Source organism: Hippoglossus hippoglossus, chromosome 1 (genome assembly GCF_009819705.1).
Source record: "Hippoglossus hippoglossus isolate fHipHip1 chromosome 1, fHipHip1.pri, whole genome shotgun sequence".
Taxonomy (NCBI): Eukaryota; Metazoa; Chordata; class Actinopteri; order Pleuronectiformes; family Pleuronectidae; genus Hippoglossus; species Hippoglossus hippoglossus.
The window spans coordinates 8,470,162-8,487,945 of record NC_047151.1 but is presented as its reverse complement, the minus strand read 5'-3'; the positions used below and the strand labels follow the sequence as shown (position 1 = coordinate 8,487,945).

Below are 17,784 nucleotides of genomic sequence, written 5' to 3'. Positions count from 1 at the left end.
TGCTATGATTATAACAGCACCTGTTCAAGTAATAACGTGTTATTACTCAATTGGTAAAAAAATGTATATAATATAAATTATTAAATCATTTAAAAATATTGTTTTCCTATTTGTTGGTCAATCCAAAATGTTACAAAATGTTTGTATTTTGTAATCATCCTCCCACTGAATTTATAACTGGCAGCTGTTACATCAACAAATAGGGCGGGACTTAAAAGTTTCCGGCCTCAGGCTTTGTGTGAGGGTGGCATGGATTATAGTTTAGTTATAGTTTCAGTCTGCCCCGGATGTCATCGCAGTGTGATCGTTTTGTAATGCAATCAGTAATGGTAGAAAGTTCAGCTACATAATAAGGAAAAAAACTATTTTACTCTCAAACAAACCTTTACGTATAACAAAAAGACTGAATAAAGATCACAATCGATGATCGATCTCAAAGGCCCTAAACTTTTCTTTTCAGCATGTAAAAGTAAACTGTCTCAAATGTCCCAATGTGTCTTCTCGTAACCTTTAATTGTACAGATCAAGAAGATCATGAAAAATATGCGTAATTTATATAACCACATTGAGACACCGTGCTGGTAGGTTATGGTCATGACGCTCCAGTGGTTCCCAGCCTTTGTTACTTGTGAGTCCTTCAAATAATTCTTCTCGTGACCCATGTAGTAGTTCTCTAACACTTTAAAGCAGGTCAGTCCAAAGCTCTATACAATATATACATACTGTATGTGTATATCAAGCTTGTTTAATGAAGGAATAAACAGTAAAATGTACTTTTATGTATCAAATATCTGTATAACTTTGATCTCATAGGCTATTATGACTCACTTTGACACGTCTTTTGTAACTAACAAGTACATAATCTTTTAATTTCAGCTGGATTAGCTAAGTGTTACACAAAAGGTGTTTTTTGATCATTTGGAAGAGGAAATCAAATTAAATGCTCCTTTATATTGAGAAAAAACACTATTAATAGAGCAACTAACAAATATGAAAAGACATCCACTTCATCTTGATAAATATTTTGAATCTTATCTCAAACAGTTCAGTCATTCTATGCCTTGGTGTTCCCCCGCAACAAACTACTAAATTGCACATTTTTAGATTGAAATAAATATATATATTACGTCACCAGACATGTCACTGTCCAATTAAATTAGGGTGTGAAGTGGGTTTGACCTTTTGACTGGGACTGGAGCAGTCCTTTCAGGCTGGACACAGTGCCAGCAATTAGATAAACATATGTGCATATGTTACTTCCTCTCAGTCAAGACAATAACACAAGACCTGTTTTGATGATATTGTGAAGCAGTGTGGGATCATGGGAGTTGTATTCACCACTATTCCTTGTGCCGTAATCTTCTTGGTTAGCTTTTTTCCCGCACAGCAAACAGCAACGAATAATCATGATCCATTAAAGTGAAGTGGAAGGAAATAACAGCCAAGTGGCTAACTGTTAGCCAGTTAGCCACTTGGCTGTTATTTCCTTCCACTTCACTTTTTTAACTTCTCTTGAGACATATGATGCAATCAAAAGTCGACTAAAGTGTAAACGTACCGTTACCTTAAATAAAATTGGGGATTTCTCTGGTTATGAACATATAATGTTGATAATGATAATGTAAGTACACAAGTCAACAAAATAGTGCCTGTAACGTAGGTAATATTACATCTTTAAGACCAATTTTTTCAGGCAATATGATGCTAGAGTGTGGAGATGTGCTTGGATGCACAATAATGGTCATTTTCAGTGTTTTAACTTCACTATCTCTATAACCTTTGAGAGATGGCTGCACCAACGAGAGCTCCAAGCCAGTTCAGCAAACTTTTGTTCTTTTACTTTTCTCCCTGACTTTAACTATTGCCCTGCTGAGCTGGCTGGCTTCTTCTTCCCAACACCTTTCATTGTATGTTGACTCTGTGCTAACTTACACATGAAAAATAAAACTTGACACTTGAAACCTGAAACCTGAAACATGAAACATCTCTATTGAAACTTACAGGAATTGAACTCAAGAACATTTTATGGGCAAAAGAAAGAGGACAGAGCAGAAGACTCATTTTATAATAGATATAATATCAGGGATGCTCAATCTCTCAAAAAGTGGGTAGAAGTGTTTTCAAAGAGGATTCATTTTTGATCTCAAAGTTCATGTTCAAAGTTTTAAGACCCCCACCCACCTCTGTGTGAAGGTGCCCCTGGGTCTAAGCCCTGTCCCTGATGTTCACACATCCTACGAACAGCCCTGCACTCAGTCAGTCAAACTGACGTCTGGGGCACGAGACCGACCAGTTGTCTCATGTGACCGCTGCTGGCGGGGACGACGACGCACGCGCTGGGACGGTCCCACTCCGGTGATTGGAGAGTGGCTGGTTTGATTCCTCCCAGCAACACCGACACGCCTCCTCCGTGACACAGGAGCATGTCTGACGGCTACATATGTGGGATGCTGGCCGGAGGAGTTGTGAAAAGTTTTGCCGATGCGCTGCTGCTCATCGCCAACGAGCAGATCACACACGAGAGGGAATTATTGTTGATTTAAATGGCGGAGGAACTGTTACCGGGAAGCGATGCGAAAATGCACGGGGTGAGTGATCAGTGCGCGTGTTGTAAACGACAAGAGAGTTGCTGAGGAGGCAGGAGGGACTGGTGTTTGATTCACTGATTTGATGATCAATCAACGTTTTAATCATATTAGAAAAATCATGATCAAAAACAGAAATATCAATATACACATTGTATTTTAACCCATAATCCAAAAAGTGTGGTTTAGGTTCAATGTTGCCTAGCAACCTTTGGCATGGGAAGGTTTACCAGGATGTTAAAATTTCCAGATTTCTTAGATTAAATGTATTTTTTTTTTTAAAACAAACAAACAAACAAACAAAAATGACCAAAGACTTTAGTCAAAGTTTTCAACATGGCTGCCCAGAGCTTTGACCCAAGTGATGTCGTCTCACATGTGAAGAGCTGCGGATCTTACAGATAATCAGCCTAATGTCATGGTCACTGGGCAGCATTGTCTGCCATGAGCTATTTTCACGTGTAGCCGTATCACTCTCTCCATTAGGCTAAATTAGGTTTCTTTAAGGCCTCTGTGCTGTCCTTGTTTGGCCAGAGCAGGAACTCTCTGCTCTCTGGCCATTAACACACCAACATCCTACATATTCACATAAACACACTCATTCGACCCAAATTATGCACAGAGCTAATAAGGATCTGTGGGGTTTTGATGTGGGGTTAGTTTGTGGTCATTTGTGCTTGCATGCCAGTTTCCTTCATGCACCATTTAAAGGTAAGAACATTCAAAAACACATGATAATCCTGCTTTTCTTCCACCTTGGAGGTCAGCTTAGCTCGGGGTGTTGGAATCTAGGACGGCAGCCAAGAGGGTAGCTCCAGGCCAATGCTGATGAAACTATTGTACACTGACCCCATTACACAGGGTGGGGGCTCATGTGACTTTGGATATTTACTCAAAGGTTATTCACTGGTATGCACCTGATGGTTAACATTTGCGAGCCCCCCTTGCCGTGTAGAAAACTTAAGTCATCTTTAGTTGTCAGTTGCGTTATTTTCTTGAAGTGCGACAAAAGCTCCAGTTGGGCCTCAGCAGTAAATCTGTATTTGGATTTAACTGACCATGAGCAGAGAACTGTTCAGCTCTTTCAATGTGCTATGAACGTGTTATGATCAAACAGAGCAGGCTAATGGGATCTGGCCTGTTCCCAGTCCTGGGTTTGTTTCCCTTTTTCTGATTCAGACACGTGTTGCTCAGTGCTCATACAGATCTGCTGCAAAGTCCAAAGATCTCAGACTCATATGCAGCTTATACCCTTAGACTGACACTGTTAAATGCACATACAGTCAATAGAAAACAGTAGAAATGGACACAGGATTAAAGTTTAAATCATTAAACTCATCTTTTCAATTCAATTCACAGTATTTTGTAAAGCCAGACCAGTTTATCAGCTGGCCAATAATAATCAGCTGATGAGTCTTTCACTGACATAGTATCTGCGTTTATGTTTCCTGATATGCACCAATATAAAAACTTTTATTTTACAGAATAAACAATGCCGAAAATATTTGCATCTATGTTTAGATCTTATGTAAAAAAAGATTCAGGTTGTAGATATTTGGTTGCATTTTTTTTCTTTTTTAGTTGTATACAATACATCTGTTATAAGGGGTTTATAACGATGAGTTTGGATTTATTGTCAATGTTTCTTTTTAAACATGTCCAATATTTTTATGTTTTTACATGTTAATCATATCATATCGTCATTAGTCCCCAAAAATCCATATCCATCAGTCTCTAGTATTTTGAATTAGGCAATCCAATGACAACATTTTATAAACACACAATTTAACTTAATACTCAAGTCATCTAGTTTGATCTCATTTTACATTGGATGTCATTAGATTTTTCTTGCTTTGCTTTAATAAATTGGCCTCAGGGCCTTTTTTGTCTGTTTCTCACTCGTCTTTCTCCTCCTCTTTTCCTCAGTCTCTCACAAGGTCACTGCTGGCAGTGGCTCTCCTGTCCTCGTTCGGCAGCTCCATGCTCTATGGATACAACTTAGCTGTGGTCAACTCTCCTGCACAGGTTTGTGTCATTACAACATCAACAGAGCTTCATCTCTTTAAGTAGGCCTATGTACACTGGGGGTGATAATGGATGGTGTTTGATCCCCCCAAAGCTTAAAATGAATTTTAGAAGTTAATGCACACAGAGCTTCCTAAGCGCTGGCTGCTGGCCAAACAGTCGACTACTGGATTAGTCAATTCAGTTCAGTTGGCTACTTTATTAATTTGACCTACTGTCTATTGGCGTGGAATATGTCAGTACAGAAGAGAAGGAAAAGAAAAGACATGGCTCAAAAGGAAGCTAGAATGAAACATATAAGATTGAATTATTCTTAATTAAAAAAATTCTGATTGGCAGACATGAGTAAGAATGCACAAGAAGCCTAATTCTCCTTTACAATAATTCCCTACATGTTTCCAAAGAGGTCAGTATATATGACAGGATCGTGATGTTAGGCCCCAGGTCGGTAATGTTTTACAGGGGACATGCCTCTGGACCCCCCCTGGCCGGCTACGTTTTCCCACTGCTACTCCATATCTCCTCTGTGGCTATCCCCAGAGGACCGACTACAAATCAGATATTTTTTTTATCATTGTCATGTGGAGGCATGTGGCCCTGTGTATCAAATTTAGAAGCCGCTGTGCACCTCACCGTGTCATCGATGTTCTGTCGTTTCTATGATGCACTCTGTTCTGTTCCTTCGATGTTGGATTTGTTGCGGTGCGGTGACTAAGCTGTGAACCATTCCTGTTTGGCCATGGACGGCCCTCTCATTGAAGCATGGGAGGATGAGTGCCACATGTTATGTTCTGAAGAGGCACTAACATGAAAAGAGCTGCATCTGCTGCTTCGCTCGTGATTCCTCACTTTCAAACTTTCCTCATCTCGCACCCTTTTTCTTCGCTCTCACTAGAGGAGAATGACGTGGCCAGTTTCCAACTGGTGATGAGAGATAGACTTCCACCAACAAAACTGGGTGGACAATGACAATGATAATTGATAATAAAGTAGAAGTAAATCAAATGAGTTTTTATTTCATTTTGAGAATAAAGTTGCTGTTTTATGTTGCGTACAAACATAAGTGTACAAATGAAAATTTATTGTGCTAGAACTATGCCCCATGGCACAGCTATAGCTCTTTCCTCCTGCCACTGAGCTAAGCTAACCTCTAAACTCCAGCTGTGTATTTAACACACAGATGTACAGTAAGAGTGGTTTCAAGCTTCTCCGAAAACTCTCTGTAAGAAAGCATGAAATCTTCACCGTAGCATCCCTAAAGCTAGAAGCTAAGCTAAGCACATAGGACAAGCACCAGCTTTCATGTGGTTCTCACTCTACCCCTCTCACGTGTACCATGCAGATTTCTACAAACTGAGAAATGTTTTCCTTTCCGAATAAAAAGCTACGACTGAGAAGAGCTTTTCTTCATTCATTCCAAGTTACTTCTGATACAGTGAGGCCAAACCTTTAACCATGGTCCATGTGACTTCAGTCTCTTTGTTGGAGTCACCACTGTGTGTCATCTGACAGTAGTTACGCTGGTGGCCTCCAAATTTAACATTAGGTTTGGCAGACGGTTTCATCACGGGAGAGGTGAGACTTGACCCTAAAACTTGATTGTCTGACTTTGTGTGTCGTGGTAATCGATTGCATCTTCTGGTAACATTTGACAAAAAGCCAATGGAATTTCTCATTTTGTGGAAATTCAGCTCTGAGACCAAAAGGTTCCGGTTACTTACACAGTTTGTTCAGCGGGATAATCTTCACAAATGAACAGCAGCAAAAAACTAATGTGAGGCTATAAACAAACCACGCCGCTGTCACATGACTTCAACATCGCCCCTGCTCAACTCCTAACTTGTTATTTGATTTGACGGATACCTCCTCGACAAAAGCCTGTCCTCTTAGGAGGTTACTTTGAGTTTGGAAGCAACAGTCAGTCCTAACCTGAATTCTTTCTTACTGCACTCATTTGTTCCAACAGTTCCATTGATAATTCAAAGCTCAAAGCAAAGGAGCTTGTTGCTAACATTCAGGGTGAGTCAGATGATCGCATGTGAATTTCCCCGTGTGTTAGTTATGAACCCTCACCATGCTTTTACTATCACATGAGTTAGGTCTCTACTGCAGGAACAGTTAGTTACATCAGTCAGGAGATACTTTTAATTAGTGTTTTTTCCTGACTGGTGCATCATTTCCACTTCCTCACTGACTTGTCATGTGCCTTAAGGAGAGGGAATCCAAAATGTAACTGAATAGTACTTATGAGATACTATTTCTGCACTGACATCAAGTGACACCACAATGAATGAACAGAGCAGAACAGGAAAATGTTGTGGCTCCTGCTGTGAGATATCGTTTTAGTATGAGGAAACGGCAACTATTGATGAATAATTTGTCTCTTTCAGCAGGTATAGGTGGGCAATCGACTCCTTTCCCATTGCCAGTAGAGGAGATTGAATTCAGTTTTCTTTCCCCAACGAGTCATGTTCGACATCATGAATGTGTTATAAACGCTGTTATACGTCGTTCCCAAGATGTAAAAAAAAAAGAAGTGCACAAACGTTCATGACACAAACTTTTTTTTTTTTACATTTTTCCGTTTCTATCCCTGAGTATGAATTAATTGATTCTCTCGAGATAAATTTGATTCTTAATGTAGAGGATTCTCTAGGACAGTCTGATCCCAGCGGACACCTCACTGTCAGATGAACCCGAATGAAATTTGATGGATATTGCTGCTGTTAGCCCTCACACTACATGTTTTGTAACACACCTCGAGGATAACAACACAAACGTCTGTATGTGCATATCTCTCAAACCGTTCATCTATTTGGCTTCACACCTGGTACGTCTATTGTAAATTGCCAGACAAAGTACAGTGCTGATTATGGTGTGATTTGGACATGTGACACGATCGATATTAATACAAATTTAATAAACAAGCAACCAGCGCTCTGTAGCAATTAGTGGGGGCGGGGCAGTGTGCCTTCAGTCTGTGGACTGAGTTGAACATGTCTTCCTCTAGGTCCTCAGATAGACTACAACAGTGGTCCATAACTGGGTCAAACCGCAAGCAACATTGTTTTGATAATTTGATCATTTTTATTCCACCACATTAGACACAGACCGACCGAACCCAGATGGGTGCTAACCTCCGTCATGGCAACAACATTCACAGAATCACTTCCTGTTTGGCAATTTGTCTTCAAAGTAAAAGAACAACAGAGGGTTTGTTGCTGCAATGTTTTATACTGAGTGGAATTACAGATCTTTTATTTTCGAAAGGTTGTGAATTTGGGTCTGAAGATGTGTCGGTTGCTTAACAGACCTCAGAAATAGCCGACATGTAAGGCATTAAAAATTACAGCAGTAAAGTAAATCATTCAAACTTACAAATAATCCACACCCGTGAACAGTAATTAAGCAAATTTAGTTTCTTTTAATGAAAAACTTTGACTATGAAATCTTCACCGTAGATAAACCTGGTAGGATGAACACAAAGTTTTCTAACTTCACTCTGCACCATAGACTGTTAACAAAAATCCCTGTGCACAATGTCCAGCACACAAACCCTAAAAAGTGACAGTATATTGTCGAACTGTTTGAGGAAGACTCACTAACAAATAATTCTGAAGTAGCTCCAGAGTATTTCAGGCAGGTTTAGAACGGACACTGCACTCGTTGTAATGAATACATGTATCTATTCTCCTGATGGGAAATGTTAAGATGAACTTAATTCATTTACTGTTTTTTCCACCAGTACATCAAAGCCTTCTACAATGAGTCAATCATCAATACCTACGACTGGATTCCAGATGAACAGTTCCTCACTGTATTATACTCCCTCACTGTGTCCGTCTTTGCTATTGGTGGGATGACGGGGGCCCTGCTGGTGGGCAAACTAGTCACAAAATATGGAAGGTTAGTGTGTGTGTGTGTTTGGATGATTTTGTTACTATTGCGAGTACTCAATGTGTGTCTGTATTTCTGAAATGCCATTATCCTCATGCTTCTGGCAGTTACAAACATCTAATTCATTAAGTTCATTGAATAAAGAGGGATGACTGTGTGCCCAAACAGGAAAGGGACGCTGGTGAAATCCAGTGTGCTGGTGTTTATAGCAGGAACTATGATGGGCTTCAGCAGATGGTGCCGGATGCCAGCGATGGTCATCTTTGGACGCTTCATCATGGGAATACACTCAGGTGGGCCAGTCATTCATCCTCACAAGAAAACAAACTAGAAGCGATTTAAACAAATACAAAAAAGTTACTTTTTCTTGCATATGAGTAGACGCAAAGCCACAATAGCACATTACTGCTTTAGGAGATGCACTGAATCTATTGACATTCTCTGGAGGGGCTGGATGAAGGAACGCAAACGTCCTTGAGAGAACCTCCGGGCCCCCGACCAGGCCCCTTGTAAAAAATCAGGAGAATGTTTGAATGAGCCGATGTGAGCAACGAACACAGCAACGAACCCAAATATTCTATCCCTTTGTCAGGGTAGAGTTGATCAAATCCTGGACTTATTTGCATAATTGTTTCATTGTGTTTTAGCAGGGGTTAGGGTTAGACAGGAATTATAACAAAAAACTATAACCAATATATCTTCTTATTCATAATGCACAAATACAGTATACAGCCCCCTGTGATCGTCTTGTGTCACTGCACTTCACTGAAGTACGTTTCTCTACAAATACTATTTTCATCTGTAGTGAAAGGTGTTTATATTGTACATATTCTCTGTATTTTTTATTTAGTTAGACTTGTATTCTATTTTATTCTATTTCATACTTACTTATTCATACACAAGTTCTTATCTTATCAATTATCGTAGCTAAAAAGTGTTACAGTCGCTCAAAGAAGAAATCACAGCATGAGCTTGTGTGTAATCACACTTTTTTCAACAGGAATCTCTCTCAGTGTGGTGCCGATGTACCTCGGTGAGATCGCCCCCAAGAACCTGCGAGGCTTCCTGGGCCTCGTTCCCAGCATCCACATCTGTCTCGGCGTCTTCATCGCTCAGGTGCTGGGGCTCCATGAACTGCTGGGAGAGGTAGGAAAATCCTCCGAGGCCTTTGACCTCTGCTGGTGTTTTCAGGCAGAGACATCAGCTCAGGCAGCTCGTCCTACTGTGTCTTCAGTGTAGACTTGCTCCTTCTGCAACCTGAAAGATTGTGATCCAGATGTGAGCAGCAGCACACGGGACTTTAAAACACAGAGAAACAGCTGATGTGTATTTCTGAGGCTTGAATCTTCTCACAGAAGTGAGGCTGAAACTATACATGAATGCAACCTTCTCTTATCACTTACTAGCTTAAAAAAGTTGTATTATACAATATAACAAGAAGTTGTTCTGTAGTTATATACAAAAATTGTTTATGTAACATGTCTAGCTGTGCGTCTGGCTTTCCTCACCTGTCATTGAGTTTTTTCTTTTTTATGCTGTAGAACATCTGCCTCATCTGCCCATCTACAGTATGTCTGATAAACAGCAGTGCCAATGTGTGGAACAGCTAAAATAAAACGAGGAATTAAAAAAATGATGCCTCTGAATAACTTTCTGGCTTTGAGAAGTTTTTTTTAATATGATGATTATAAGTGGCATAGTGTGAGCTGCTGAATGTTGCTTTTAGTAATGTGTCGTGCTTTCTTTCCCTACAGGAACAGCACTGGCCTCTGCTCCTGTCCCTGGTGGTGTTTCCTACCCTAGTCCAGGTGATGCTGTTGCCATGGTTTCCAGAGAGTCCACGGTACCTGTTGATAGAGAAGGGAAATGTGCACGCCACCATTGCAGGTCAGAAAGCGGATTGTATTCTCATTTTTGTTAGATCACATCGAGAAAAGACTTTCATAATTTGTCTTAACAATGTAGGTTTTTTTTCTCTTTGTTCTTTAAAATTATTCAAAGATCATGACAGAAAGTTACATCTTGTTGTTATTTTAATTTTATTGTCACATCTTAAAAGCTTTCTTTTCCTTTCTTTAGCACTAAAGTGGTTCCGTACTAAAGGAGACATCCAGGCAGAGGTTGAGGAGATGCAGGAGGAGCAACGCTCTTTATCGTCCATCCAGACCATCTCTGTCTGGGGCCTGCTCAGGGACCGCTGTGTCCGCTGGCAGGTCATCACCATTATGGTGGTCAACGTCGGCATGCAGCTGTCAGGCATCGACGCGGTGCGTGGAAGAAGCATTGTTGTCTTTTGTGTCTTGGTGTGTTTGCATGTGTGTGTGTGCGTGTGTTGTGGATGTGCAGAGACTGTGCAGTTATTATAAGAAAGTGAGAGCTCCTGGAGTCCCCAGCTGTGCTCCTCCTATTTGCATCTCTTCCTGTTCATACATTACAGTCCCTCATGCAGCCACTGAGTGACTGAGCAGGGGGGCACAGGACCACGGCTCATTATCTCCTGGTCCTCTCTCTCCAGTGTTACCCCACATAAGAAGGTCCAGCCGCACTCACTCACACACAAAGTCAAACACATCTTTGTACTCATTGCTCCATGTGGATGGAAGCTCTGGGCATGCTGCTCACATGCTAGCATCATTTCCCAGCAGGGCTACACCCTGCCGAGTCCCGCGGTTCCAGATGTTACGCTCAGGAACACGGGACGGCTCCTTTCATTAGGGAGGGGCCCATGAGTCCAGGCGCCTTGTACAATAGGTCTTTTATGATATTTCAACAAAACCTAGAAGTCTGCATGTTTTTTTCTCACAACCTTTGGGTATTTATAACTGAACATAATCCAAACCAGCTATCCTGCAAAGAGAGATAAGACAACTCTGTCACAAGATAGTGTTGGGGAAAAAATATGTGGAACAGGGCTTATGGCAGAAAATGGGTGAATATGCAAAGGCAAAAATCATGAATTATAATTATCATACGTGATGCTGTGAGTCTTCATTCTGACGCTTACCTACAAGCTTCAAACACAGAATTCACAGCTCAGCCTTGGATGGATGGATGGATGGATGGATGGATGGATGGATGGATGGATGGATGGATGGATGGATGGATGGATGGATGGATGGATGGATGGATGGATGGATGGATGGATGGATGGATGGATGGATGGGTGGGTGGGTGGATGGATGGATGGATGGATGGATGGATGGATGGATGGATAAGTTGGTTCAGACAGGCGCATGGTGCCTCAAGGTGCCGCCCTCTTGCTGTGTAATTGGGAGCCACATGTTGATGGAGACCCACAAGGGGACTAGTCAGTCAGCTGGTCTACAAACAGCTTATGTTTGGCCTGGGAGAGATTGAATATTATCAGAGAAATCTGGAAGGATGCTTGAAACAGCAATCGTGTGAGTTCCTGTGTTGAGCAGCATCTAATGCCTTTGTGATGGAACTGCTCAAAACTGTGTATAAATGCAAAATATCCAGTTTGACAGAAACTCAAAGGATTTAAATTTAGGTATTATTAACTATTATCCTATTAACATATGCTTATACTCTTATAAGACCACTCGTGCGTTAAAACTGATACCAACTCATAACTTTTTCTAATTGTCTGTGTATGCATACTTCAGTGCTGCAATGGTGATGAAAAGCTCCATGTATGGTTACTAAATCAACGAGACAGCGTTTAACCACACCGATCACGATCTTGTCCACACCTCATCAATGATGGATGTTGCATCAGCAAAGTGTGATTAATGAGCATACACAAATTAATTTCAACGGGAGCACTTGTCAGGAGTCCATACTGATGAAGCGCCGTACCTCAAATGCAAAAGTGATGTTCGGCCTGATGATCGTGATCACTCACGATAAGAGCCACTTTTTGGTTCTTTAAGAAAAGACCCAAAAAAAGACAAAGCGTCGATCTCACTCTGTGTGTGTGTGTGTGTGTGTGTGTGTGTGTGTGTGTGTGTGTGTGTGTGTGTGTGTGTGTGTGTGTGTGTCTGTCATTTTAATAAACATATCTTTGTCAATTTCAGATCTGGTTCTACACAAATGAAATATTTAGTAATGCTGGGATCCCAGAGCCTCATATTCAGTACACAACAGTGGGAACTGGAGCCATTGAGGTCATCTCTGGGGTGCTGGGGGTGAGTGGATATTATGACACTGTAAACACACTAAGTTGACATTAACATCATCGTAGATATATTTCATATTCTGCTTAAAAAGCCATTAGTCAATTTACAGAAAATGTCCAACTATTTTAATAGTTTAAAGTGATTAGCAGTTTCTTAAATGGGATTCTTTTCATTATTATTTTTTGCTCTTCTCAGTTTTTATTACATTGTGAATTGAATATCTACATTTAGGCTTTATGGTTGTAGAGTTTATAAGATGGATCTGACATGCAGTCATGAATGATCATATACTTTGGATTTAGTTTTTATTTGGTTATCTATCGTTGTTTGTCTTATTGAAATGAATGTTTTACATCCCTGTATTTTCTCTGTAAACATGAAACTTCAACTTTCCTACTGTGTCTCGATTTTTTGATGATGTGTAACGTTGCCAGCCAATCACAACAGCTCCTGCCCCTCTGTCCTTTCTTTCAGTGTTTCACCATCGATCGTGTGGGCAGGAGACCTCTGATGATTGGCGGCTTCCTCTTCATGGGAGTGTGCTGTGCAGGAATCACTGTTTCTGTCCTCCTCCAGGTACAATGTCCTCTCATGTCCTGCTACTGTGGGAATATGTTATACTAATCTGCACATTGTCACGTAGGGCAAACAGTTCAGTGTTTGTTTATTGGGGTTAAGGACATTACCGAATTAACATGATTTACATAAACTACAAAATCATATTATTATTATTATTAATATTAATAATAATATTATCATTATTAATAATAATAAATACATATTATCATTATTCACATACTTTTTATTTTGTGTTTATTTATTAATTAATTAATGTATATTTAATAAAAACATCTTTAAGAATAGCCTATTGGCTTAAGAGTAAAATGTATTCACATATATTCAGTTCAGGAAACAACATGAAACCAAACAACACACTAATTACTGTACGTGTGTAATTATGTGTAATTATGAAGTAAGGGTCAGGAGCCTCACATGCTACTAATCATGTCTCTCATGTTACATATAATCAGAATGATTAAATATAGTAAAATGAATAATTATGAAAAACTCAGTTGAACCCATGACTTCAGACTCGTGACTTGTGTTTGACCAATCACAGACGCAGCTGTCCTTCATGCGCTACATCAGTGTGGGCTGCGTTGTTGGGATTATCGCAGGCTTCTGCATAGGTCCAGGTAAATACTTTAAGGAATCCACCCTTCCTCTTCTCACCTGAAAACTCTTTTCAAACACTCACATTTAACTTTTCCAGCTCCTCACACGAGATCTGTGCAGTCCTGTGTGCAAGGTAGCACTGCTCTCTGCTGGATGCTCGCACAACAGCAGGCGCCCTCCCTCCCTCCCTTCTCCTCCTCTGACTGTGAAGAGATATTGTATTTCATTAGTCTTGTAAATGAGGAAATTAGACCTGCCACACCACATCCATTCCCACCACCATTTGTACTCCGGATAAGTTGAGTGAAGTGAATTAACAGGCAGTAGTTTACAATGTTGGTGCCACGTTGAGCGGACCTGCGAGGATGATGAATTGGGACGAATGTGGTTTACATAGCATCATCCGTCACGTCGGCAAAATCCATACTTCGGCACGCGTACAAGTTTCTCTCGCTGCAATTAGACTTTTAATGGCTCATTGTTCATAAGTTAGCTATGATGAATATGATTGGCTTCGCACAAACCCCCCCCCCCCCCCATACATACCACAGATGTTGACAAATTACGGCCTAGTTATTGGTTTGCTGATATTAAACCTTCCTCCATGCAATTATCATGCACAGATAATGAGGACGTCATTGGAAAAGCTCATCATTAGAGCTTTTACTAATGTATATTTCTCCGTCGTAGCTTTCACTCCTAACAATGAGGGATTGTGTGTTTAAAGACAAAATCTCCAACATATCAAACTCATGAATTACACAAGTCCGGATGAAGCTTTTCTTTTTCCTTGTGGTTCAGAGATGGAGTTTCGCCAACTTGACAAACATCTTCCTCTCTTGTCAATCTTTGGACGCTGAGGAATAATGATCACATAATCAAGTACATGCAGAATAAAGGGAGAGTAATATAATAGCACAGTGGCGCTTGAGGAATGTCTATCATTTCTGTTCATGTTTTGTTTGGTTTGAATGACTGCCAAAGAACAGTCCTGAGTGGGAATATTGATAAACTAATTGATGAACGAAGACGTTGAAGTTAATTTCACAACACCCAATAGATTCACACAAGTGCACTGAGTGATTAAATGTGATTTGTATTGTGACGGCTTGATGGGATGCCTTGTTAGATCAAACCAGCCGACTGTGGAGTGAACCATGATTAGCTGGGATTGTTGCTGTTGTCAAAATGTGAAATGAAATGACTTTGTCTCCCCTGCGAAGCTGGCGTGCCGTTCCTGATCACGGCAGAGCTGTTTAAGCAGTCGCACAGACCGGCTGCCTACACTGTGGCTGGTTGCCTCAACTGGTTGTCCAACTTCACCATCGGCTTCGTCTTCCCCTTCCTAGAGGTCAGAGCAAACTTCTTTCTTTTCCCTGAAGGCGTTTTGCGTCAAAGTGTATGACTGTTGACATATGATTCTGAAATCCAAGGTTTTGTTTGTTTGGCATTGTGAGGCGGTGAGTTCATCTTGACTCTGAATCCAGGATCTGTTATGGCTCAGTGTCAGACACACGGCATACGGGCTGTCTGGTTCAGTCGAATAGAGGTGACTCCCAAAACACCAATAAAATTACCAATTAAAATCGCAGCTTTGCTCTCCCTCATTATCCTCAGCATTATGGGCAAACAGATCCAGAGAACAAGAGCCTGAGCCGTGGGAATAGACAACACAAACCCACATACATTCTGGACACAGAGCTTAAAAATATGAGTTTGCTATGAGGCCATGTGGTCTTAAATCTTTCTGTTTTAATTTCACAGAAAATACGTAAACAAAGAACAGCTTCAGAGCAGTCAGACGACTATTCTTTCACTTGGAGCTATGCTTGCAGTTCTCCTTGTGCTAGGCTAAACATCCTGTCCTGAACCATCTCTGCAATGAAAATTATTACAATTTTCCCATCAGACTGTGGCATTGAAGAGTAAACAAAACCTTGTTCTCGTGTTGTGTTTTGAAAGTGCCCAATTAACTATTCTCTATAATATCAATTTCCTCTTTAAAGCTGCACATATCAACATTCTCATACTAGGCTTTAACAACTATGTGTGACAATGTGTTTGTGTACAAGATGCCACTTGTAGTGACGATCCCACATGTAAATGTAACCCAACACTGTGCTTTCCCTCCATTTAACAGAGCATTTTAGCATCTTTCAGCTAGTTTTGGTTTTTAGCCCTCAAATGTAGTGATTTGTATTACGACATTAAGAGACAGCATTAGTAGCTGACTGGTGAACATAGCAGAGCATTCAGTAGCTAAAGAGACAGCTATTGTTGGAGAGTTGGAGGAGACCAAAACAAAGCAAAAAGAAACGTGAATACCTGACTCAAGTCAATACATATTTTTGCTCAGTGTCTTTTTTTTAAACTTGAATTTTTTTCTGCATTTCTTTGAAGATCATCCATTAATATAATCTGAAGTTGTTTGTATAAAACCAAGAGTATGGCCTGCTTTTCCAGTTCTGTTGTCATATTTGGATCAGCTTTTATTGCAGCTTTTATTAGCCAAACTGTTACCTGTCACTGTCTATGGATTCTATTTTTGCCCACATTTCATGTCTCCTTGCAGTAAGCAGGAGATGTTTTGAGGTGGAAAGTGTCAGTTAACTATGACAGAATTCTTCATATTTGTCTCCTTTTAGTTCCCTTGGACATTTCCCACTTTTTTGTAAGTATTGGTATTATTTAATCACAGTTGTTCTGCGTGTCCTCCCTCCTCAGATGGCTACAGGTCCTTACTGTTACCTGATCTTCTGCGTGATCTGCGTGGGCGTGGCCCTCTACACCATCTTCATCATTCCTGAGACCAAGAACAAAACCTTTATGGAGATCAGTCAGATGTTCGCTGCAAAGAACAACATACATGAAGAGGAGATGACTGCCAACGGTCATTTGAAAATGGCTATGATGAATGGCTACGGAACCCTCGGCCACCGTGACGAAAAATAAGAGCCCATGGAGAAGGAACGTAGAGGTGGACCTTTCAACGAAGGTTTCTTTGATTAGTATGGCCCAGACAAACGTGGAACTGTGGCCACAAGGGGATCTTCTGCTTCACGTGAAACAACGACCAGTGCACACAAACGGAGGCATCATACACAACATCACAACAGCGCTTCGATTCGTGTGATGAGGTAGCATTCCTCGTTTCCCTCAGTGGTTAAAATGGTCACACATTTGCTTTTTGTCGCATTTTTACACTGTTGAGCTCAAGGTGAACGCCCTGACCAAAAACTTGAGCTCATGTTTGTTTTGTATTTCTTTTCGTCCCTCTGTGATTTTGTCTCTTTTTTACATAAGAGAGCTGAATATTGTGGCTACTGTAGTAGTCATCTCATATTTCCTGTCCAGACATCAGCATAATGTTCGTAAAGCTTGTTAAAGAGTTATAATGAATCAATATATCACAACAAATCAGCTTTACAAGTTTGATCCATGTACTGTGTATTTTTCAAGGTTTTTTTTGTTTATCTGTTGCATGTTTTTCAAGACCTCTTTGTATAAAATACGGTGGAGTGACAATGAGAGATATAATTTTAAATTAAGACTATTAAAAATGTATGGATGTTTGAACATGAAAATCTCTATCGTCTTTATTATTCTGCAGAATTTGGCTGCAAACTGTTTTTCTGACTAACACACAAAAATACCAGCGCACAGCTTTTCTGAGCTACCACTACAATTTAGTTTCTTCTGGGGCCAATGTTTACTCCACATTCAATTGGCTGTGGTGATGCCAATAACTGGATGTTGCCTCCACACACACAGAAGCTAAAAATCACAGTCTGGCTTTATTGCCTCTCACCAAAAACAACCATAAACATAACAAAATTGCACACTTGCAATTACAGCACACATACCCATACATCATGAAACAAATACCCAAGTAAAACATTTCCCAGCACTGACATTACAGAAGAAAAATAGAGAGGAAACACTGAGCGCCTGAATAAACCCTA

The 17,784-nt window shown here is 40.4% G+C and overlaps 1 protein-coding gene across 2 annotated transcripts; it reads left to right on the top strand.

Annotated features, from left to right (window-relative positions):
* Nucleotides 1–2,543: 2,543 nt before the first annotated feature.
* On the top strand, nt 2,544–17,396 carry slc2a15b (solute carrier family 2 member 15b). 2 transcript variants are annotated; one of them, XM_034600297.1, is made up of 12 exons: nt 2,544–2,588; nt 4,512–4,610; nt 8,356–8,516; nt 8,676–8,800; nt 9,508–9,653; nt 10,262–10,394; nt 10,587–10,774; nt 12,545–12,655; nt 13,121–13,222; nt 13,767–13,842; nt 15,046–15,173; nt 16,547–17,396. In XM_034600297.1, the coding sequence occupies exons 1-12, from the start codon at nt 2,544–2,546 to the stop codon at nt 16,772–16,774; spliced, it is 1,542 nt and encodes a 513-aa protein (XP_034456188.1). In that variant the 3' UTR covers nt 16,775–17,396. The 2 variants fall into 2 exon arrangements, with proteins under 2 accessions (XP_034456188.1, XP_034456194.1); XM_034600303.1 differs by having other exon boundaries at nt 15,046–15,176; nt 16,550–17,396.
* The last annotated feature ends 388 nt before the right edge of the window (nt 17,397–17,784 follow it).

Bases quoted from the DNA above. Each gene is read 5' to 3' on its own strand.
- slc2a15b (XM_034600297.1), top strand. From the start codon at position 2,544: ATGGCGGAGGAACTGTTACCGGGAAGCGATGCGAAAATGCACGGG. The intron at 4,611-8,355 runs GTTTGTGTCATT...TTTTTCCACCAG, and splicing joins TGGTCAACTCTCCTGCACAG to TACATCAAAGCCTTCTACAA. The intron at 8,517-8,675 runs GTTAGTGTGTGT...GTGCCCAAACAG, and splicing joins CTAGTCACAAAATATGGAAG to GAAAGGGACGCTGGTGAAAT.